This window comes from Siniperca chuatsi, linkage group LG9, assembly GCF_020085105.1.
Source record: "Siniperca chuatsi isolate FFG_IHB_CAS linkage group LG9, ASM2008510v1, whole genome shotgun sequence".
Lineage (NCBI taxonomy): Eukaryota > Metazoa > Chordata > Actinopteri > Centrarchiformes > Sinipercidae > Siniperca > Siniperca chuatsi.
In genome coordinates, this window is record NC_058050.1 from 3,217,279 (window position 1) to 3,242,020 (window position 24,742).

Sequence of the window (24,742 nt, forward strand, 5' to 3'; positions counted from 1 at the left end):
TGATTCATTTAGTGAATTATATACCTGATAGATCAAAGTACTTCTCCACATTTATGCAAATACCATGTAAATCCAATTTTGACATTAATCAGTCATGCTCAGTAGTTTACAGAATTGTCTAATAAAGCCATCTATATTAAAGGGATTGATACTATACCTCGGTATAAACTGAATAACAAAATCTCTGGTGGTAGAGAAATCTTTTCACAGCACATTGTAACATTTCCACAGGCTGTACACTACGTACTGCACCTTTAAATACCATCAAACCCAGAGCTTTTAGGGCTGTTAGGGGGCCCATGTTATAGCAGATTTCTGTCCAGTCTGTGATCCAGTCATGGCTCACAAAATGACATTTTATTGCATTTTCAAATCACACCAATGAAAAGACAAAGCCATCTGCTTATAAAAATACAACACACCAGTCTATACTTTTGGAGATCTCTCCAAATGCAGTGAAACAATATACATTTCCATATAACGCCCACATATACAGTATGACATTATTCCCTGTTTTACTGATATATACTTCTCCCATTTCATTGACATAAACTTAACGATAAGAAAAGGCAACATGCAGGTGATAGCAGCACATTTAAAAACACAAAGTCAAAGAGAACATTCAACACAACATGTTGCGACAGAGAGGGGGGACATTTTAGATTTGAACCTCCCAAAAAAACAAAGATGAATATTTTAGAAGTGGTGCTCAATTTTAACCACAGAATGAAAAGGTGATGAAATTAAATAAGTCTCATGTTGAGTTTTATTGAGCCACCGGCAGCAGTGTGCATCCTTCTGTTTACTGAAATGGTGAACTAAACTATACTTTAGATATATTGTAATTTTGCAGTACTTCACCTGTTACCTTGGTTCAAGGGGATTTTACTGGTGTAATTCCCACTAATGACCACTAGAGATCATCTTTAGTATTACTTAATACCTCTTTAACCTTAAACACATCATGGAGAACACTTGATTGTTGAGTCAGCTGTACAAAGAAGCTCACAAATTTAAAAGGGCATTTGCCGTGTATGTTTCAAGAGTAAAGAGCTGCTTCTTCCTCTGTGTGTAGATATGATACAAAATGAGCACATTAGGGTTAAAAAAAAAAAAGCTTATATGGCTTTTCTGTGCAAGAACATGTTCCTACATCCACATATCAAAACTATTGCCACACGTGTTCATGTACAGGCTGATTCCCCCATACACACAATTTAAAGTGCGTTTCCTCTGATCATCTGAGTTTCATGTTGACAATCTGAATCCTTTTTTTTCTCTCCCTCAAACGAATATGGTGTCAATGGTCATTAGACTACATTTTCAAAGGTCCTTTATGTACTGAATTACTTCCATGACCCTCGAACAGCTTTTGCAGATACATGTTTTATGTCTGATACCAAGGGGTCACTTTCAGTCTGACCAAGTGGACGTCTAACACCCAATTCACATAATTAGTGTAACTGAGGTGACAGGCATGCTGGGATAGCTCCAAAGAAAACACTGTCCGCCTGTCAGCGCCTGCTTTATGGTATACAAATATTACCATATCAAAATAAATCCTATGAATAACAATGGTAACAATAATGTGCAAATTATAAAGATGGAGTGAGAGTTTGTGGGGGGTTTTTCCATCTCACTTTTGGTTATTCTTTTATTATAAAACGACTTGAGAACATCAGAACCAGTTGGAACGGACAAAACACACTAGAAACAGGCTGATGCTGCGGTGTGGACTTTTAAAACAGTTCATTTAAGAGATGTAAAATCTCTTTTAAAAAGGCTTTTACAGTGGGGGATCCAGAGCAAGTGGTGGGGTTAAAATAGTGACCACTCTGGACCAGCGACAAAGGTTTAAGTTGGTGTTAGAAGTCTGACAGGTCCATGGGAGGAGAGGAGTGGACTGGGGGTGGGGGGTGGGGTGGAGGTTGAGTTATAGAACCTTCTGGAGGATGGCGTTGGGCACTTCTAGAGTCTCGTCCTTCACCAGGACGATGTCATAAGAGTCCAGATATTTGTCCAGTCGCTCTTCCACCTGCAGAGTGAGACCAGAGAAAAACTGTCAGGAGCGGCTTTACAGTCACAACAGCCATCGCCATGGAGATCCAGTGGAAAACGAGTAGTGCACAAACAATGGTTTCAGCTTTCTAATGGTAAATACTTAGGAGCTGTACATTTTGCAGTTGGACGCAATTTCTCCTTTTGCCTGAATTCTAAACGTCACTAACCGGGGACACATGTGCAGTCAGAATGAAGGACTTTCATCACATAACGTTTACTAATAACCTCTTCATGTCAGAATTATGTCAAGACTCAAACTCTTCCTGGACGTTGGAGAATTTGGCTTTGAAACAAAGACAATGTACAATATCAAGATGCATGAGTGCAAAATGCAAAAACGCTGCTCAGCAGCAGCCAAACTCAAGAGAAAACTTCAATCATGGTGTCTCGACAGCCTCAGATGAGTTCAAACACTGCTATTCGATCAATCCAAGTGCAGCTCAAATATCATCTCCCTCCCTGACCTCAGTTTATCGACTATTTCTAATACTGTGAACTCAATCAACTCAATGTTAAAGGACATTTCCCGTATGTTTTGGGATCCATGGTCATGTGTCATGGCTGTACCTTGTCGTTGAGGAAGCCAATCTTGAGGATGTTCTCCACATTGGGCACGCCGTCAGCCATGCTGAGGTCCCCCAGCGAGTCACCCATTAGAATGATGTTGCAGTATTCCTTCAACTGTTTGAAGTACTCTGTGTTCCGCAGGGCGCCGTCGTGTTTGTTGTACACGTGGATCAGCTCGCCTTTGAAACCCTTCAGGACGCCCTGTGAGAATGAAGAGTAGGTCCAACCAGCATGGTGAGCCATTATGTTTCTTTAGTCATGAGGCTACGCTGTAACACAAGCAGAAGAACAGGGGTGTTTGTCTTTCCTGCGGGACTCACATTGTCGTCGAAGTCCATGAAGTTGGAGACGACCTTGACGTTGGGGTGGTAGACTCCGGCTTGGCGGATAATTTCCTCCAGGACGTCGCCCAGGCCAGCGGAGAAGATGAAGACAGGCACATTGTGCTGCTGCAGGCGATCAAAGAACTGCTCAAAGCCTTCCCTAAAACCAAGCAGACACAGAAAGGGACAAGTTGGTGAGAGACATCAGGTATTCTTCTGTTCTGTTGTTGGCATCAAAGTTTTTCCTCAGGATGTTATGTGTATTGCATACCGACATATGTGGGTTCTTTATTATACAGTTATAACATTAGTTATCTTTCTTTTAAGCATTAATGATAATTTATACTTATAAGTATGCTACAATCTGCTACTCTGCTCTCTTCTGGCCATGGTCTGAACAAACTAAAGGACATTTTTTTGACCATATAAAGATACAGGTTTATTGGCATACTTAAAGAGTTTAACTTATAAATAAATAAAATAACAATACATTATTTAGATTTCTGCAAAACATTAAATATGCAAATATTAAAAAGCATCAGATTACATTAATAATTTAGATCCAGGTGTTGTTTAAAATTAAAACACCTGACAAATCACATCAAAGACCTGTCAATCCGACAGAAAAACACATCGTCCAGTGTTTTATATCTGACAAGTGTTTTAAATGCAGTCACATGTTTTCTGACACTGTCTTAAAAGTATAAAACAGCCCAGAGGATCCAAGACACTGAGCCCCAACCTCTTCACTCACTTGTGGCCTTTCTAGATAAGGGTATCGCATCAGCTAAATACCCATAATGCAACAGTAAACTGCAGTAACCCTAGAGTGTTCAGAGTGTCCAGGCAAGTGTGGAGGAACGGGTACCTGAGTGCAGCGTCAGACTCTCTCACCACCTCTGGCAGTTTGTCTTTCTCTAGCCGCTGCTCCACAAGTAGTGTGTGAGACTTGAAATACCTGCAAACACATACATACACATTTTCAGGTACACTGTGTATATCTATATATATATAAAAGAAAATGTGTGTTTATGTGTGTGTGTGTGTGTAGGTTTGCATGGTGCATGTGTCTTACCACTCCACCATGAATGGGTATTTCTCCTCCATGGTGAGTTGAGGGTCGATCTCGATGGGATAATATTTATTCTTCAGCTGCAGCAGCTTCTGCCTGCATTCCTCTGTCACCAGCTTGCAGTTATCGATGATATCTGCACAAAGGAGAATACCCCATAATAATTTATGTTTCAAACAGGCAAGAAAACCACAGTGAAATTGATCATTTAAATTACGATAAGCGTTCCTAAAAAAAGAAAAACAAACACTAAAACTTGACACTAAGAAATGTCTCATGTTGTTTTCGTGTTGTACTTACTGTGACACGTCGGACAGCGTTTGCCGTTGACAGCAAACTTGCTTAACGTCATGTCAAAGTCTGTGATGATCTGCAACACAGCCAACAACACTTTGTTTACCAGAACCAGAGAAATACATGAATCAGACACATTAAATCCTTAAACAGACACTGGAAGAAACAAGGGCCCTCACACATGACCACACACACACATATCCACTGTATTACAGCCTGGAGGAGGGCTGGACACTGGAATTGAATTGCTGTTGCATCTGGATATGCTGCTGTGGATAAACACTAAGCAAGAAAATCTGTGTTTGTCTCTAGAAACTGAGTCTACTTTTCCAGGTAATGGGCTTCAGAAATTAACTAGAGGTCCTGTTGCCGGTAAAGCACTGAACCGGCTGTAAATGTAAACCAACCATTCGAAGCGGTCAGCCGGTAAGAAGTTTTTCCAGTCGCTACAGGCTTGTGAGCTTCAGTACCACCAGGTGGCACTGTTTCACCAAAACACTGACTGATAGGGTGTCATCAGGACTTGATGTTCTACCTGTAATTTGGAAGCTCCTCCTTTGATGAGGCCACAGATGATCTGCTCCACCCTCTCAGGGTCCCTCATGTGGACCGTCGTCTTCTCAAACTGAGGCATCTGGAGGGAGAGAGAGCGAGAGGTTATTATAGACGGATGGTTAAACATTCCCCTAACGTAGACTTGGCAAATAGGAAACTGTAAAACAGAGCATGAAAGATATTTGATCAGCATGACTGTTTCACCTCCTGAAAAGATGCTTCAGCTTTAAGAGATTCCTGAAAGACTTCGGGTCCAACTACAGCACTTTGGCCTGCAGGTTATCTATGGTTAGAGCTCTGGTATGGCGAGGAGGAGGAAGACAACAGCACAAAAGAGGAGTTTGTGTGTTGAGGACTGATTTAGATTGAGGTTAAATTTGAAGTATGTATGTGTGAAAGTGCGTGTTGAGGCGTATGAAGACGACATGTCAAGCTAGAATTAATGACATTTTTCTTCGACACTGCCTTCAGTGTATTTGAACACGCTGTTCCCTGGTCCAGACACACACACACACACACACACACACACCGTCCTGGCTTTCAGGGTCGTGAAACAGCTGATGTTAGGAATCTGTCGGTGTTGTATAACAAGCTGAACGACCACACAAACAGCCACAGTAATACCATGCAGAGAGGAGGTGAACTTCAGCCCTTCTTGTAACTTCATCTCATCAATATCAGTTCTGCCTGAAGTGCAAAACGGACAGGTCTGTTCTCAAAGCTTCTCATTACTCGACACCTTTTATGTAAAATTTTGCAGGAATAAACAAAAGTTTGCATCCATCATTGGGGATGATTGTGAGCCTGAAGTATTTTTACGTCTGTTTACTGTTATTCTGTTTATACATGACGAGGTTATCGGTAAAAATGATGTGATCAAAGTCCTTCTGATTAATGCTAACTAATCAGGGCTTGTCAGTGAGCTACTGTGTGTTAATTTGTTCGTGAACACACTGTTAGTGTCACAAACAGCAGGATAACTCAACTCAGTTTGTGTCCTTGCAGATCGACAACAAACTAGGCAACTTCAAAGTTCAAAGAGTAGCAAAGGGAGAAAAATCTCTTGAGATTTTCCCTCCGCCACTTAGTGCTTAAGGCTGATAATCTTTACATATCAGAAATCTTGCATGGTCCCCCCCGCTTTAACACCTTGTGCCAGGTTCACTTGAACAAGTACATTGGACAGAGGGTTGAACGACAGACGGAGGAAGAAGAAGAGGAAAAACAAAGTGCATCATTGCTATGATTCAAGCTTTCCTGAAGAAAGACTTTTAATACTGTCCACTGCTGAAGGCGCTTGTGGATTTCACTGAAGTGTTTCACTCAAGTTTGACAGCCGTTCCTGGATCAGCTGACTGTGGACAGACAGGAGCGAGCCACACCAGTCAACTGCAGTAAAGCCTGCAACAACAAACCAGCCTCAGCTGCTGTTCGACAGCCAGACAGGGAATGAGTGTGTGCTTGTATTAAAATGCAAAATTAGCCTGTTAAGTAACAATGTGGCTTGAGTTACAAAATACCTATTATATCATGAGTACGGAATGAGTATGTAAAGCTATTTGTGACATGATTATGTACCAATACGATCGTAATTATTTGACAGGAAATGTTTTGTAAATAATCTTATTACAAGATAAATACATTTACATATGCTTGAGCTAACAATATTTTGTTAATATTAAACAGATCACTGACTGAGTTTATTGCCTGATAATAGGTGAGCATTTAGCAAAGCTAGATGATTTTATTTTGTTGTTTTTTGTCAGTTTGCCTTTGATGAATTTCTTTTTTGAGGACTTTGTAGAGACTTTGTGTGTCAAAAAACCAACCTCACATTTGTTTTTAAATGTACATGATTGACCCACATTTTAAATGGGTTGGCATAGGGACCTGTGTAAACATGATCTGCCTGTACAGGGTCACAAAACCTGTAGTTTAGGAAAAAATATGAAAAGGCAGCAGAGTTTTAGAGGGTGTGTTCACCTGACAGCAGTGAAATTCAAACCTACTCTTCCTTTGAGCAATCTGAATATTCTGAAAACATGAAATACTACTATACTATCAACAATTAAATACTACTATACTGTCAAGACACTGAATGCGATACTGCCAGATGTGCTGCATCACATTCCTGTGCCTTATTTTATTTTTTTTTAAATATATTTTGCACAATTTAACAGACATGATCTTCTTAGCAAGAGCAGGTTCCATTACTATCTACCAGAAATAAAGAGTTTGGGAAAAGCTTTAATTTCTGGATTAACATTACAATACTGAGGTCAAAGGTCAAAGAATCCTAATAACAGGAGAAGACATTCAGGAGGAGTTTGTTACCTTTCATAGCAATAATTTGTAGCACTATATGTTTCTATAGTCACTTTAAACCATAAATGGCTAGTTATATACAAACACACCCACATATACACACACACTAGCTTACCTCGGGTCTGTTGTCTCAGCTAAAATAAGAGTGAGGAAAAGATTGTGTGGCTGCAAAGGGCTTATATATCTACAGTAACAGTCAGGGAGGGGGGGTGTTGCCCAAAATAGATTAGACAACATAACCCCTCCCCTTGTACGGAGAGCTCAAACACACATATGCATACAGTACATAGCCTACACAGTGACAAATTCAGCTGACCCACGTCAACACACTCAAACACACAGTATAAACAGACACTGAATGGGGACAGTGGAGGAAAAGGGACATTTGTAATCTACCGTTGTTCCAGTAATGTAACCTTTGACCCCTTGAAAAAGGAACCTTTAAAATCTATCAATTAGAGAGGGTGGACTCGCTTCAGCACTACTACTGCTGAGCACAGACATTTTAACACACAACACGCATCCCTCCCCCTGCAAACACACACACACACAGAAAATAGCCTGATGGCGCATGAAAGGTCACAAGGGTCAAGGTTCAGTGTGAGTGTCAGGCTGTTTGGTCTTACAATGGTCAGTTACACATGACACACATGCAGCTAATGGACATGCCTCACATTCATGCAAACGCACACACATACAGAGGTACCATACAGTGTCTAATGCTTATCTTTCTGCTGTTGCCTCAATATTTAGGACACACAGATGCACCCACATGTAGATACAGGTAAGGCAACCTGCAGTATCTTTACATTTCTGGTTGAGTCTGAACATGTCCATCATTTTATTTTAATTACATGTACACACACACACGCACACACTAATCTGCGTGTGTGTCTGTGTACATGTAATTAAAATAAAATGATGACATGTTCAGACTCAACCAGAAATGTAAAAGACGCTGGAGGTGTGTTTGAGGTTGAACAGGTTCTTGTGTTAAAGCCTCCGAGTGTCGAAAGATGGCAACTCCAACACAACCCGTCTCGTATCAGTAAACCTAGATTCCTCCAACGGCGTATTTATGGAATCAATATGATGTCAGATCAAGTAGTATCGAAGTATCAGTATAATTCCATTATTGGTATTGGTAATGAGATTTAGAAATGTGTGCAATGTCATGATTGTGTGAACACAAGTGCCAACCGAAAACAGTTTAGGGCTGCAGCATTGACTCAATCTATAAAATGATATGAGACTATGTGACTTTTGAAAGACGAAATAATACTTTCTTCCTTTTACAAATGAAAAGTTTGATTTATTAGCAATAAAACACACCCTCACTTAATACAATACAATACACTCAGGGGTTTTGCAGCTACAGTTTTACTTGATCTGGTATGACCGGTATTTTATGCTAGCAAATGTTAGCTAACTGATATGTAACTGACATTACTGAGTCAGCTCACTGACTTTACGACTCTTCTCTACCTGTGCTACTGTTGCACTACGTTAAAGTATTTACCATTTTCCTGTAATTGTTACTTGTGTCCGCAGTTCCAAAGGCTCACTTTAAGAATGAGTATCGTTAGGATTTTATCAACAATAATACGGTCATTGAAACTGCTTATTGTTCTCTAACTTTATCAATACTCTTATTAGTTTGTTTTGCAAGACAAAGAAGAAATTAAGAACAAAATGAACTTTTTTTCTTTTTAATAACAAAGTACTGTTTCTTGGGCTACAACAGCAACGTTTACAACAGCAAAGTCCCTATATAAACTCAGCAATACCTTGAATTGGACTAAAAAGAGCTGTCAGTACTTTGGCTACAAGCTTTTTTGTAGTAGTGTACATAAATATAAGTCTTTGCAAACGGGCTTCAACAACACCAACTGAAAATATTTCATTAGTGGGCCTTAAGAGTAAATACAATGAGAGAGACCTCATTCAAGGCGAGGCCAGAATGTTTGGGACTTGTCTAAATCCACTCAAATAAAACTGAGAGTCACTACAACAACCAATGACATCAGAACCTTTAACTGGTCTTGCCGTGATTAATCAAGAAAAACAGGTTAAAAGTGATCAAACATAAGAAATGTTACACATTGATGTAAAAAAAAAAAGAATTGTTCATTTTATCATTATCAATGTTAATGTGACAATTTATCACGATAAAGATTTTACGTCATATTGTCTGGCTCATAGAAGACTGATCAATCTGTCAGTCACCAGGAAATGATGTCACTTCAGATGACATTTGATTGCGAAGGACGGCTCAGGTTTAAAAATAATGATAAAAGAGAGAAGCAAGGAGATAAATAGGGGAAATGAGATGCACCTTAAGCCTCTGTAGGTTCACAGCTTTCAGAAACTGAATGCAAGCTGATATATTATTGTGTTCTACCAATCAGTGATTCAGAGAACAAAAAATAAAGATATTTGGTCAACATCTGAACCTTTGTGCAACACTGACACTTTGTCCCAGGCTCAGTTTTTGCTGAACAAGGCTCAGTTCCCTGCTGTCTTCTGCACTGTTTGTGTTGTTGATGTAAGACTGCGAAGACTGGAACATGAGACAACCTCGTCCTCTCCTCTGCTGACCTCCCTTGCATACCACGACTCCCAAAAACTAGGCTGACGCTCTCTGATTACACCTCACCATAATATCAGTACATGTTCCTGCTGTACACCGGGCTCACAGAGACACAGCCCCACCAATCGTTTCCCAGAGGCGCAGGGGCGTTTCCTTTAAGTTGTGAGGCTTTCTCCCAGTATCTTTCCACTAAAATCCGTTTTTCCTTGGCTTTGGCCCCATAGGCACGTCATGCACTCTGTACCTGCAACAGTACATAAAAACCACAAGATGAAGCTCAAGTTCACGCAAGTTTTGGATTTGATGTCATTTGATTACCTGAATGTAGCTTGTCACATTGCAATGCGCTTTGCTTTTTAGGCATCCAGTGTGTTCATTGTCTTATGCAAACATTCCTGTGGCTTCAAGACAATCATCAAACAGAGAAAAAGATAAAAGAAAAGATAAAAAAATATGAGATAAGGAGTGAGGCTTAAAGGTAGCAGAGCTGAGTGGAGCTAACGATTTTCTGAAAGCTTTACTAATACCACTTTGCATGTTGCTGCAAAACACACTGACTGAGAAAATGATTATCAGTCCTATTGACTTTTCTAGCAGCTGTCAAATTGCCTGTTCAAGGTTCTCCCAGCATTATTTTGAAATCACACCTAATCTACACGAGGCTGAGCAAAGGTTACAGATACGGACAACGTGCAGAGGTGACATTTCACAAGCTGTTGTTCATCTGTGCACACAACCTGAGAGATGATTGATCCCAGCTCTATTGTTTTTAGATAAACCTCTGACAAACAACTGTACTCATACTGATAATACTGCAACTACTGCTACCAACACCTTAATACTACTACCTCTTCAAATAATGCAACTTTTGCAACAACCATTATATTACATACGTCTTCAAATCTCTTACTGCTGCAAATACTGCGGCTCTTACTGCCACCACTACTAGTCCTACTACTACTAGTACAACTAGTACTACTACTAATTCTATTGATACTACTGCAACTTGCTGCTATTGTCACTACTTTTTCACAGTTGTTACTAGTACTTCTGATCCTCCTCCTCTTCCCCCAGCTACTGCAACTTCTGCTAGCACTACTATTTTTATGACTTCTACAAAACGCTGTTACTAGTACTACTTTTCTACTACAACTACTAATTATATTGATACTACTACAACTTCTGCTACCACCACCACTACTACGACCTGAAATGCTACTGCAACTGTTACTACTACTACTAATACTGCTGATCATACTACTTAGCGATACAAGGTAGAAAATGAATTTGGCCAAACCCATTATTTAACCAGATAAAAGGATTTTAATATCATTGTGAACTGTACATGGTTTTTAATTACGAGAGTTTTTATAACAGTAAGTAGATTTACCAACCACAAAAAACTAATTAACTGTTGATTACAGAGCACTAGCAGCTGGTCCCTTAGGTGGGACCCAGGATACATTTACTGTTTATAATATCAAACTCAAATTTTAACCCTTAACAAGGTTGTAAAATCCTTTATCTTGGCAAATTCAAGTTCTCAACACCTGTCCAAACATAACCATCTCGAATGTGGCCATTCTGATGAGTTTAAGTACACATATAAGCTGCAATCAGACCTTAATCCAATCCTTGTTATATTTCAAACATACTGTGAACATGGCGTGATGTTGGCACAAGCCTGAATATAGGTCTGCCGTGACCTTAGAAATGCCATTGAATAAAAGTTTCAGAAAATTTAGAGGTCAGAATCTGGGCTTATTTTACGCTGACCGACGGTGCCAGTGTGTGTGTTTATTTTTTATCATGTTGGAGTTGCCAGTTTAAACCTACAGTTTTGCACTTGCAATGTCCACACCCAAACAGGGAAGTGCTTTGGTTGTCATGGTGACAGCCATCTGCTGCTACTGATAAAGCAGCATGGCCACTGGAAGAAGCGTTGGTCACCTTAGCGAGGCACAACTCGCCCGAGTTCTGGTGGAGTTCAGATTCTTCATCACCAGAAAACTTCACCCTTCCAATTCATTTTCGTTACAATTCCCTCTAATACTGTACATCACTGTCTAGGACTCCTTTCTTGTTGATCACTGACAAAAAAATGACCATACTACTGATTGATTAGACTACTACTGTCACTTTTTCCTTCAAACTTACTAATCAAGCCAAGGCATCAACCCAAGAAAATGTCATCTGCATGTCGTCATTGTAATTTCATGTGCAAACAAGAAATCAATTCTCATGTGTAAAAGCAACACCTGTGAATTTCATTTTCACATCTAATGCACAAATGGTTCGGTATCTTTTTGGGAGAATTTCTTCTCTTTTCCTCATCTCTGTACAGAGGTCAGAGGTCAACATCAGCTACAGTATACTTCAACCGGGCAGCTGTTTACCAGCACTGGGCATTTGAGACTGTGTTGTCTGGTTTCTGAAAGGCTTGTCCAGTCACTGGGACGCCTCCACTTTGCTAATGATCCCTCCAATGTCCCTGGTAATTCAAAAACTGAAGCTGATTCTACTGTCGCTTGATACTTTAGTAATTCAAGGACAACGCATCAGTTCAAAAGCTTTCTTGGGAATACGTTATATGAACCCAGTATGTGTAGAGGCATCATATTATAGAAACTACTGTATACTGTACTGTAGACACTGTAGAAATAAGGAACTGCACATGGTCTGTGAATCACTTTGCATACTACTGTCAGCTTCTTTGTTATCTGTATAGGACACTCAGCTATTTATCTGTTGTATCATCAAGTATCATCTACAAACACTTTGTTTCTTTCTCTGACCTGCAAAGATTACGGTTTTACATTCTGCTAATTTCAAATAGTGCAGTCATCATTAAAGACAGACAGTGTAAGTACATAGCAAACCCTAAATATTTGTATACTGCTTTGGTCTTATTGCCTCTGTCCCTTTCCGCAGATATACATCGAGGAGTGCTGATTTCTGGAATGCAGAAACATACAAAATCGATCTTGTCTTCCAAAAGAAACCCAAGACTTGCAGTTCAAGTGTAGCTCTGTTCTGCCCTCCAGAGGTCAATAGGGTGAAACACAGTCCAGCAGGTTTCTTCTTCTCCTACTACAGCAATTTAGCTTTTCACAGCAGACATTTCAGCTAGCATAGCAGGAAAAACACAGGTGTAACTGATAACACTAAAAATGACTGCATTCCATCTGGGGGGCGGGCTAGTTCCAGGTTCCAGGTTCCTGGCATTGTGCATACTGGCTCACTGTCATGGCTTACTGGGACACTTGATGGAACTGAGGCATCGAAAATGCTGTGAAAAAGGTCTATAACTTGACATCAACCACCTCTACACAATCTACTAAGGCAGTGCAGCCTTCACAGAGGCTATGCTGTAGTTAAAGGGTCACAGGTTCGAACCTCACACCAGGCAATGTCAGTACATACATCGCCACGTGTCCTGCTGAAGAGTCCATGAGCAGTTAAAATTGGGTCTATCAAGCAAAAAATGATTTAACAAATTTGAGAGCTTTCTACTTGTTTTAATAATTTATCAAGAAAAAATACTTTTTATATCAGGGTTTTCTACAGCATGTAATAGTGGAGGCGCCCACATTGCCTGAACTAAAGAGCACCCTCACTTATATCAGAAGAAAATTCATTTTAAAGAAAATTAGGCTTATTAAGCTTCAGTGGAAATGGGTAGTGGTGCTACATTATACAGCAAAGGCAACATTTTGAGTGATTGAGGTTTAAACTATCATCTAGTAACTACAACTACAACAAGATGATGCATAAGGATCTGTCTGACTGAGCTCAGCAGGTGTATGGCTGGGGGGTGGGGAGGGGTCATTCTAAAGTGAACCTCATTAATAGCATCATTCTGGGCTTTGGAAATGTGACAAATGTGACGGACATTGGTTATTTCTAACCACGCTAAATGGCAATAAGGAACAGGACTATTCAGAGACAGAAGTCAGAGCACGATCACGTGCATGAAAAATTCTGTGGATCATCACAGGACAGAAACAACACACACTGAAGTCAGTGTTTCCTCGATGGCTCAGACCAACAATCTACAGTGTGAATATGACTAATATACATGTCTAACATGACGAGCATCACACTTGTTTATCTCCAGTCTGTCTAATCATAGTTACAGAACACATTTAGTGCACAACTGCTAAACAGCAAGTACTTGGTCTGGAGAACGAACTTTTACGAGCACTGAAAAACTTCAACACCACAGGAATCTGTTTACTCGTTCCAGATTACAGCATTAGATAGAAAACAAAAGTATAAATCTCTCTTTACTCACAAATCATTCCTCAACCCCTTTATGGCCCAAACTCTCATCCAATACTCAGTTCAACAACAAAACACAAGTTTGAAGAAAAACACTGAATAGCTTTTCAGAGCATTAGGTAACAAACTGTAAATGTTGATCTCCAAGAGAAGATTTGGTCTTATGAACTAGATCTGGCCACAGATGTACAACACAGATGCATGCAGGGGCGAATGGGACGACCAGGCCCAAAATATAAGCACTTACAATTGCTGAAGGTAGTCATGAAACCTAGGGAATAAGGCCTCGATCCCCAGTGGACTCCTGTCTACATAAGCAAGACACTGGAGCCCAAATTGCTCATGATGTACACGCAAGGGAATAAAAATACAAGTTGCTTTAAACAAAAGTGTCTGCGAAATGGATGTAATGTAAAGATAAGATTGGACTTATGGAGATTTATAGGAATTTTACTGTTCTTATATATGTATGATTACAGTATACTTACTGACATTTAACTAATGGCATGAACATGATTTTACGATATTAAACCCAATAATCATCAAAATATGCTTAAAACTCTTAAAATGGCACTAAAACATACGGGAATCACTTTACCTTATATCTTGTTAATAAACAAATATTTGTATTGCATCACAGATAGAAACATCTTTTTAGTGAACATCCTTTTTAGTGAAAAACTTAAATAAGGTAAGCATAAATCATAAGGTGTGTGTAAATCAGGCTCTATTTCTTACTTCTCTACCATGATGTCAAATGGCACAGACAACAATTTCATCAATTGCAATATATATAATTTACCTTGACTTAAGAAATACAGGAAATAATTATCCTTTAACAATAATAAAATCCAATTGGCATTGGGGCATAGAGTCAAACTGTACTACTTTGATGACAAAAAGTGCCACAGTGTTGTTGTTTTTTTGTTTTTGTTTTTTTTTACTAAAACGGGTTCAAACAGTACTGCTAGCCTTGTGGCCTAGAGAGTGAAACGTGCTAAACCTTGGCAATTGAAAATAAATCAGGAAATCAATATAGGACTGTACGTTAGCGAGCTAGACCGCTTTTTTCAAGTCACTCATGTCAGAATATTCACGATTATACTGATAATGGAAATTCACCACCCCCAACTTATCTTGAGTGTTTTTTTTTTATCCCGATCCACGATAAAATCGTATATCGTCCCATCCCTAGCTGGCTGTGTTTTGAAAATACTTTTCTGGTAGTATGAAGAGAGTCTCATTCAAGCTGCTGTGTTTTAGGATACAGATGGATATATTATCAATATCATGGACACAATTTTAAGTCCAAGAACCAAAACCAAAGTTCAAAAACGATTTTTTTCTATGCAGTTTTATGCATATATATAATTTTTTTTCTCCCTTTTCTCACCGGCCATTATTTCATTTTCTTGCTATCATAAATGATCATTTATTAATTATTATTATTAACTTTGTTGCATCTATCATCAAGGTGTTCTGACCTTTGACCTTTAACCTCCCCAGTATCGGATATTTTTATTCGCTGCAGTTGAAAGTGTGAACAAACAGACAAACATGTAACAACCAGCGGTAACCAGTGAACAAAGTCTTGCTGGTAACGAGCAGGCCTGCTGTAAACAAAAACCACAGTGGTTTTTGGGAATGAAGAATGTGTTTGGTTTTTCTGTGATGCACAAGTATTTCTGAAGAGACACAGATGGAGACAGTTGAGAGATGAGCTACTAGAGTCACAAAACTCGCTCAGTAGAGGAATGTCCATGTAAAATTTCAACACAGGACACAAAATGGAAACCTAACTGAGTTGCTGTCGTGTGGTTTTAGACTCCTTGGGGTTCAGAGCGGATGTTTGTGCTTCTGTAGAATCGGACATCATCAAAAGCAGATGGTCACCAGTTTCCATGCTGAAGGTCAGGGCAGGAAACTAGCTAACTGTTTCTATCCAGAAGCCACGATTATCAAAATAACTTGACATAACACTGGTTTTGTCTCTCTTTTGGCAGCCTCCCTTTGACTTTTCAGCACTGTTAATGAAACTAAATCACATCAGCAGGGAAAGAACAAGACAGAGACATCTGAAGAGCTTCCCTTGACCTTCTCCTGCTCACTCTGTTGTAAATATATGGAGCCAACCAATCAGCTGGTCAGCTGAGTTGCTCACAGTTACATCTTGAGGCCAACACTATTAGAAATCAACTGCCAGATGCATTACAAATTGCACAGTTTCACGTCTGGTTTCATGTTTGGCCTCTCATTCTCATAAGGTTACTTTGATATATTTCACAACATTTATTTCACAAACTAGTTGACAAGGTAGATTTTTTTTACATGAACAGAAGAGCTTATTAGGGAAGTGAGTGACTAAAAACTACGTAAAGCTGTTTTTGAAATAGACAAGTTTTCTGTCATACACTATCACTGTGTTCACTTTTACACAAACCAGACATGCCGCTGTAAAACCCAGCTTTACACTTCAGACTGTTGCAAGACAGCGCTGATAAAAGCATGCTTACAGAGGCATAATGAGGAGGTTACCTGCCAGGGATATTACAAGCAATAAAACGATAAATGTTTGTCTGCAGCCACAGCATTTGGCTGCTGTGGTGGCCAGCTTGAAATCAGATCAACTGTTTCTACTGTAAATGACAAAATGTGAAAAGTGGCAGCTGAATTTGAGGGGATTCATTTCGGTTAAATGAGCTTGTGTGTGTGTGTTTGTGAGTGTCTGTGTGAGTAGACAGTGCATACAAATAGCTGTATAGGTGGAGTCAAATAACTCAGACATGAATCATATAGATTCTAGTAGAGACACAGCCACATATTACAAACTATATTACGAGAAAATAAACATGTATATTCAACCACTTCTTCTTTGTTGAACTACATATATCGTCACATGGGCACTTGAGGGATGGTGTTTAAGTTGAATAGAAGGTAATAAAATAGTGTCTTTATAAATTCTTTATAAAACTATAATTCTTGAGAAAAAAGCAAATGTTATCTGTTATGTGTACACAGGTTCAAAGAGTTTTCTTAATGCTGGGCTTAATATACAAATATTTACAGGTTCGGTGAACATGATATTTTGCAAATGGGATAAAGTAAGAATTAAGTTGTTTTCAATTTTTTCACCTCTTTTCTGCTCATACAGAAAAATGTAAATACAAACATTTCTAAATGTGTATAGAAACGTTTCTAAAAACAAACCACTACTAACTAAAAAGTTCTTGTTCTACAAAAATGACAGGTGCCATACACTTTCTTTCCCTTTCTTTTAGACAAGTCTGTAATTGAACCACACAAATCTTGACATATGGCCCTTTCCCCCCTATTTTTCTTATTTGTCTGCAGTTTGTGTGAAATGTTTATGTTTGTGCAGAAGCCGGATTCCTGTTGGACAGGTTAGGAAGCTGGACTGAGTGTACTGTATGTGCTTCTGCAGCTTGCATAACCTGCATGCTGCCTGCTCAACAACAGACAGCAGCAGCAGCACAAGCTGTTTCCAGGACAGTGAAAGAGCTGTAGAGAGCATCACTAACACAGGGGGTCAGTTGTCAAAGCTTCCTGGTCTCAAACAGAAAAGCCGCTGCTCTTTCTGTTAGAAAAGAGCTAGCTGGTGACCTCTAAAAACAGCTGCTGTTTTAGAAGCACCCGCGCATGCGCAGAGCATCGTGCAGAGCCACTACTGTCAAGATACCAAGAACACGTTGTCACATTTCCGGACATGATTTATCGCATAGAAGCGAACATGTGACACCCTCTAGATGTTGCATCGGTTAAAATACAACAGTAATAACGTTATATTTAATACCTTAGTTGTTATCTCTAGATCAAATTTTAAACAACTGGTGGTTCCTAGATATTTAACACAATTGCTTTAATATCACGTCAAAGTATGAAAACAAGACATGCAAACCCCAAAATCAAGCCCCCCAAAGTTTTGACGCTGAATGTAACCCCAGTTTTCCGAATGCCCAAGAGTACATCGCTCCTACTTTATAATAGGCCTGAAATTAAAAATGCAAACGGCATTATTAACAGCTTCTCAAGAACACGCGTTAGTTAACGGTCAAAGGGTGCGCGCTTTTATTTAGAAGGTGCGATGTCCCACTTCCTGTTTCTCATCTTATCTGCCTCTGGTCGGCTTGACCATAAACTTACAGTCAATGGTCTTGACGCAGCTGGAGTGTCTGGTTTTACTCACCATCTCTATGATCCTCGTTTTCTTGCCCGCTCGCTTCTTCTTGGCGACGATGTACTGGGCCAGAACTACGCCGCCGAACAGGGCACAGACGCTGGCACTGGCCGCGGCTCCGACCTTCACCACGGCCGTCCTGTCCATGACGGTCCGATATTCCTCCAACTACCAACCGCCGCCCGGAGAGTCCCGTCCTGCCTTCTGTCAACAGGCGCCTTCCTACTGGCTCAAACCCGCAGCCGAAGATCCTCTATGCTAAAAGCGACCAGTCACTCAGTAGAAGTTTAATTTTTGGCGGCCAACGTAACAGCTGAATGACAATGTTTATTTAACAGCAATGCCAAAATATTGTCAACATATTATAGTAAAATTTACAAATAAATGACATGTTACATAACCCTAATGCCTTTCAGCCATTAAGCTAACGTTATTAGAACCAGACCTTAATTTGTATGTTATTTAGCAACAACACGTAAGCTAGCAAACTTGTCAGGTAGCTAGGCTAACATTACATTCTGAACGTATATTCAAACTAAGCTCAGATTTTAACGTCTGACTTAGGAGATGTTTTTGTGTATTCAAAGGAAAAAATAAAAAATAATAAATAAGAAGAAAAAGGTGAGCACACTATCTCTGCTTCAGAAGCTTATCCCGCCTCCTCCTTCCCCCTTTTCACTGTAAATTCAAAATAAAACACTTCCGCCCGTACAGGAAATACCAAAACAAAAGTCATTAACAACATGGACGTTAATCAATGTAAAGTCCACAGTAATATTGGACGTCATTTACAAAAACCATCATCACATTTTGAATGATCTCATTTAAAGCTATATATGCACCCTCTCAGAAGACACATTTGGTGTTTTTTAGTACCTGTCACTACTTCCTTCGGTGCATACTGTTAAGCTTAAGTAATTAAGTGGTCATAAAGCACATGTAGCTTTCAGTTTCCTTAGGTGCATATAGTAGGCCTTTTGTGGGTTAATGTTATTAAATGCTGTAGGTCTTTTCATAGCCTTAACATTATGTGTAACCTAAGAAAAGTTTTGTTATTGTCTGAATGGGAGTGTGTTATATGTCTGTGGTGTGTATGTTCAACGTAACTTTACCAATCCTGCTAAAGGGACTAATGTATAATTTTTACATTATCACATCATGACATTAAACTTGAGGTGATAGAATAATTACCAAATACAAACAAGACTGTCGTTCCTTACCACACTGCTTTTCCCATAGGTTTGCTTTTTCTATAGATTTGGAGAAAAATCTGATAGGTTGCTTTATGGCACAAAGGGATATATTTCCAGCGGTGTCAATGTTTTCATCCCACAAGTTAATTTCATTCATTATGTCCCTCTCTCTCTGATTGAAAGTGTGCTAATCAGTGAATTCAGCTGCTGTACTGTTTGATTTGAAGGAAAAACGCAAGATTCTTGTATTTTAGGTTTATTTTTTTTTTCCAATTAATTAGAACTTGAATGCAACACTGTTAAATATCAAACATATTCTGGATTTTTGACTTTTTCACCGACACACGGACACAAAATGAGACCAAAATGCAGGATGTAGAAGTGATGTGTGGGACAGCTAACACCCTCTGCTGCAGACTGAAAAGTGTGCCACTACTGAGTGAAGCATCTTTCAAATAGACAATCTTTGTCGACTGTCATCAGTTCGGTCCTGTCTGTGGTCTTTGCCTCTGACATCACTACCTGGTCCCGCCTCTAGAGGGGTGAAGATGTGAAAATCCTCAAAAATGTACCCTAAAACCATCAAATTATATATACAAGCTTTTAATCTAAGTTCAATAAAGAGATGATGGATGAATACAGGAGAGTGAAGGTTCATGAGATTAAAATGATTAAAATAATAGAGGTAACTGTCCAAATCAAATCAGCCCGATGATAATGTTGTATACTTTTGCACATTTTCCACTGAAAGTTACGGAACTACCTCCTCCATTCCTTTCTCACATTTTTTTTTTGTCTCCATCTCATAGGTAGGGATTTAACAGCATGTGCATCTCCACAAAAACTACAACATGTGTAAAAGCAAAAACTTTTGCAGCAATCTAAAATATCAACCATAAATGCAAGTGTCTGTTTTGGTGTCAGTCCCTATTTAATGTTTATTTGTACAGGGACATAGCATGAACCAAACCCACATCCCACAACATTTATAGCCTAAGCTTGTTTGCAATGCCTGTCCTCAAAGGGGCCTTCAACAACAAAATCAACAACAATAAAATGCATACAGAACAGCACAAAATACAAAACTCATCAAGAAGATACATAACAGCACAAAACACAAACACTGATAATGACAATAACATTACAATAAAACTCAATGACAAGCACCAGATCATTCATCACTGCATGAGTGATCGCTCTTTAAAAACTATTTCTAAAAACTGTTTAAAATGATCTCCAACATGATCCATTTTTAAGTTCTGTGGGTACGGAGTTTCACATATTGGTACCTCAAACAGAAGAAGTCGCCAGTCAAAATGAGTATTTATGAAAGCGCAACTTACAGTTTCCCATAAATGCATCCCGAGTTACTGAGCCCAACCTGGTACCACCAGGTCACAGAGAACCTTAGGAGCATGGTTATTTAGGCATTTATGGATAAGTTTAATTTAATCATACAGGGAGAAATCTATTGTAGAAGAGGCAGAGAGAACAATTTATATACTGAAAGGGACAGGAAGTAGATCAGAATACAACACAGATACAAGACATTTTGGATTCGGAGTGAAATGGTGTGATGGATGAGTCTTCTCAACTGCAAACACCCCTGTTTTTTATCCTGATGATCAGCCTGAATTGCCATTTTGTTTCACTCAATGTATTCATGAATCGCTCAATGTGATGTTGAAATGAATGTAGGCAGCAATTCAGAGGTCTGGAACCACGCAGGCTAGTTGAAAGTGTTAAGAAAGTGTTGTAATATGATTTCAGTTTCACTTTCTTTTGTTTCCAGTATCAACTTGTTTCAAGCTATGTCATCAGGCAAACAAATATGTATACTGGTGGAGGAGTTACAGTATGTGTTTCCTTCACATACAGTGATTTAAAGCACAACAGTGAAAGTGCATCAGGTTGAGCTGTAGAATTTAAAAAATAGATTGTATTGTCATTTCACTTACAGAAGTCTAGACTTTTAGGCTTTTCAAGACCTTTTCACTTGTTTCAAATAAATGAAAGCACATTTTCACTAAAAGTTACATTTCCTGCAATTGTGGAAACCCTGCTTCACTTCTCATCTTTTTAAAAGAGCGTGTCAGGACTTTTACAACACCTGCAAAGACAGATATAGTTTGCGATGTTTCTCATGTGCCGTAGAGTTCTCATTTGAATGTCGTTATCTTTTATTACTGTCCTCTGAAAGGGACATTTGCCTTTCAGTTTTTAAGATAATGACCTCCACATCAAAAGGCATGAATTAAATGAATTTAAATCATCTGGGTGAGCCCAGCTCCAAAGGACAGCTGGTAGGAAGTTAGTCTGAGAGTCGACTTTACATTTGGGGCATTAAACCTGGGACGTTCTGGTTGTAGTCTAGCAGCACCATAAATCTAATAACAGCATCCCTCTTCTTAATGTGATGGTAGCAGGCCATAAGAATCTAACTCAAAAAGCAAGTTAAAGGGTATTTCTGTTGTTTTGTGAGCAGAATGAAGTTACAGTGAGGAAAATAAGTATTTGAACACCCTGCTATTTTGCAAGTTCTCCCACTTAGAAATCATGGAGGGGTCTGAAATTGTCATCGTAGGTGCATGTCCACTGTGAGAGACATAATCTAAAAAACAAATCCAGAAATCACAATGTATGATTTTTTAACTAATTATTTGTATGATACAGCTGCAAATAAGTATTTGAACACCTGTCTATCAGCTAGAATTCTGACCCTCAAAGACCTGTTAGTCTGCCTTTAAAATGTCCACCTCCACTCCATTTATTATCCTAAATTAGATGCACCTGTTTGAGGTTATTAGCTGCATAAAGACACCTGTCCACCCCATACAATCAGTAAGAATCCAACTACTAACATGGCCAAGACCAAAGAGCTGTCCAAAGACACTAGAGACAAAATTGTGCACCTCCACAAGGCTGGAAAGGGCTACGGGGAAATTGCCAAGCAACTTGGTGAAAAAAGGTCCACTGTTGGAGCAATCATTAGAAAATGGAAGAAGCTAAACAGGACTGTCAATCTCCCTTGGACTGGGGCTCCATGCAAGATCTCACCTCATGGGGTCTCAATGATCCTAAGAAAGGTGAGAAATCAGCCCAGAACTACACGGGAGGAGCTGGTCAATGACCTGAAAAGAGCTGGGACCACCGTTTCCAAGGTTACTGTTGGTAATACACTAAGACGTCATGGTTTGAAATCATGTATGGCACGGAAGGTTCCCCTGCTTAAACCAGCACATGTCCAGGCCCGTCTTAAGTTTGCTAATGACCATTTGGATGATCCAGAGGAGTCATGGGAGAAAGTCATGTGGTCAGATGAGACCAAAATAGAACTTTTTGGTCATAATTCCACTAAACGTGTTTGGAGGAAGAAGAATGAAAAGTACCATCCCAAGAACACCATCCCTACTGTGAAGCATGGGGGTGGTAGCATCATGCTTTGGGGGTGTTTTTCTGCACATGGGACAGGGCGACTGCACTGTATTAAGGAGAGGATGACCGGGGCCATGTATTGCGAGATTTTGGGGAACAACCTCCTTCCCTCAGTTAGAACACTGAAGATGGGTCGAGGCTGGGTCTTCCAACATGACGATGACCCGAAGCACACAGCCAAGATAACCAAGGAGTGGCTCTGTAGGAAGCATATCAAGGTTCTGGCGTGGCCTAGCCAGTCTCCAGACCTAAACCCAATAGAGAATCTTTGGAGGGAGCTCAAACTCCGTGTTTCTCAGCGACAGGCCAAAAACCTGACTGATCTAGAGAAGATCTGTGTGGAGGAGTGGGCCAAAATCCCTCCTGCAGTGTGTGCAAACCTGGTGGAAAAACTACAGGAAACGTTTGACCTCTGTAATTGCAAACAAAGGCTACTGTACCAAATATTAACATTGATTTTCTCAGGTGTTCAAATACTTATTTGCAGCTGTATCATGCAAATAAATAGTTAAAAAAATCATACATTGTGATTTCTGGATATTTGTGGGGTTTTTTTGGGTTTTTTTTTTTTTTTTTTAGATTATGTCTCTCACAGTGGACATGCACCTACGATGACAATTTCAGACCCCTCCATGATTTCTAAGTGGGAGAACTTGCAAAATAGCAGGGTGTTCAAATACTTATTTTCCTCACTGTAATTTTCAGTGAAATGGTCCCATCTCAGTATGTTTATGTTGAAGTTTAAAACAGTGCATTCTACCTGTCTTTGTGCTTATTGTTAATAAGGTCAGATTTAAAAAAAAAAAAAAAAAAAGTACTGTTAGCAAAGCCCATAAGCAGTGCGGAATACATGCACAGTATGATAAGGACAGGTTCACATTTTTTCTAGTCTGTCTTAAAACTCTACTAACATGTACATTTGCAACAGTTTTTGGTTGATGATTGTTCCTCTTCTCAATAATAGCCGTGAAGATATCTACAGTCCTTGTTTGTTGTAAAAAGGCATACTAAAGTTCAACCAAAGCTCATATGAGGCTTCAGCAGTCTGAGTTGGTCAAATCAAGTGGGTTTCTCCCAAAGTTGCAGTCATTTTATTACCAAATTCCCACTGTGTTTCAGTCAGTGTTTCGCTGTAGCGCTGCAGTGGGGGGACAATAAAAAAAAAGAGGGAAGTTGGTACATGAATGAATAATAACTAAATGCAATAAACAATAAATGAATTTAGCAAAAGATTCCAAAAATAAGGACAACAACCAGATACTGTGTGTGGAAATCTCAGCCATGAACTCAGAACCCAAATACAGACCGTTTATTAAATGCCCGACAAGAGAAAGAAGGAGGCTGCGCTCCATCAGGACCAAAACCTAACGCCACAAAACCAGTTTCTTTTCCGTCTGCAGCTGGCCTCATCAACAAGGCCCGGGCCCCCACTGACACTGACTCTCATACCCACCTAACCCCCCTACCCCTATAGTACAGTATACTCATACTGTACATGTAAATATTTTGCACATTGCACATCCCGGCACAAACTGTAATTTAAATAAGTCATATTGTACATATGACTTTATTATTTTCTTATAATATATATTTTTTTCATTTTTTAATTAATAATAATTTTATATTCATGATTTTTGACCTGCAGTACTTGCTTTATCTTTCTTATATTTCTACTATGTTTATTGTTTTGCACCAAAATACCAAAGCAAATTCCTTGTATGTGTAAACCTACTTGGTAATAATGATTCTGATGCTGTTATTAGATTTATGGTGCTGCTCGACTACAACCAGAACGTCCCAGGTTTAATGCCCCAAATGTAAAGTCGACGCTCAGACTAACTTTCTACCAGC

General features: G+C 39.3%; 1 protein-coding gene across 3 annotated transcripts; it reads right to left on the reverse strand.

Moving 5' to 3' along the window:
* Positions 1 to 330: 330 nt before the first annotated feature.
* nt5c3a (5'-nucleotidase, cytosolic IIIA) lies at positions 331 to 18,731 on the reverse strand. Of its 3 annotated transcripts, none has more exons than XM_044209492.1 (8): positions 18,273 to 18,731; positions 4,853 to 4,951; positions 4,324 to 4,393; positions 4,027 to 4,159; positions 3,820 to 3,909; positions 2,949 to 3,111; positions 2,629 to 2,829; positions 331 to 2,035 (listed from the first exon to the last, which is right to left on the reverse strand). In XM_044209492.1, exons 1-8 carry the CDS (start codon positions 18,408 to 18,410, stop codon positions 1,934 to 1,936), a joined length of 996 nt encoding a protein of 331 aa, XP_044065427.1. In that variant the 5' UTR covers positions 18,411 to 18,731; the 3' UTR covers positions 331 to 1,933. The 3 variants fall into 3 exon arrangements, with proteins under 3 accessions (XP_044065427.1, XP_044065428.1, XP_044065429.1); XM_044209493.1 differs by lacking the exon at positions 18,273 to 18,731 and adding an exon at positions 7,313 to 7,374; XM_044209494.1 differs by lacking the exon at positions 18,273 to 18,731 and adding an exon at positions 5,077 to 5,169.
* Between the last annotated feature and the right edge of the window lie 6,011 nt (positions 18,732 to 24,742).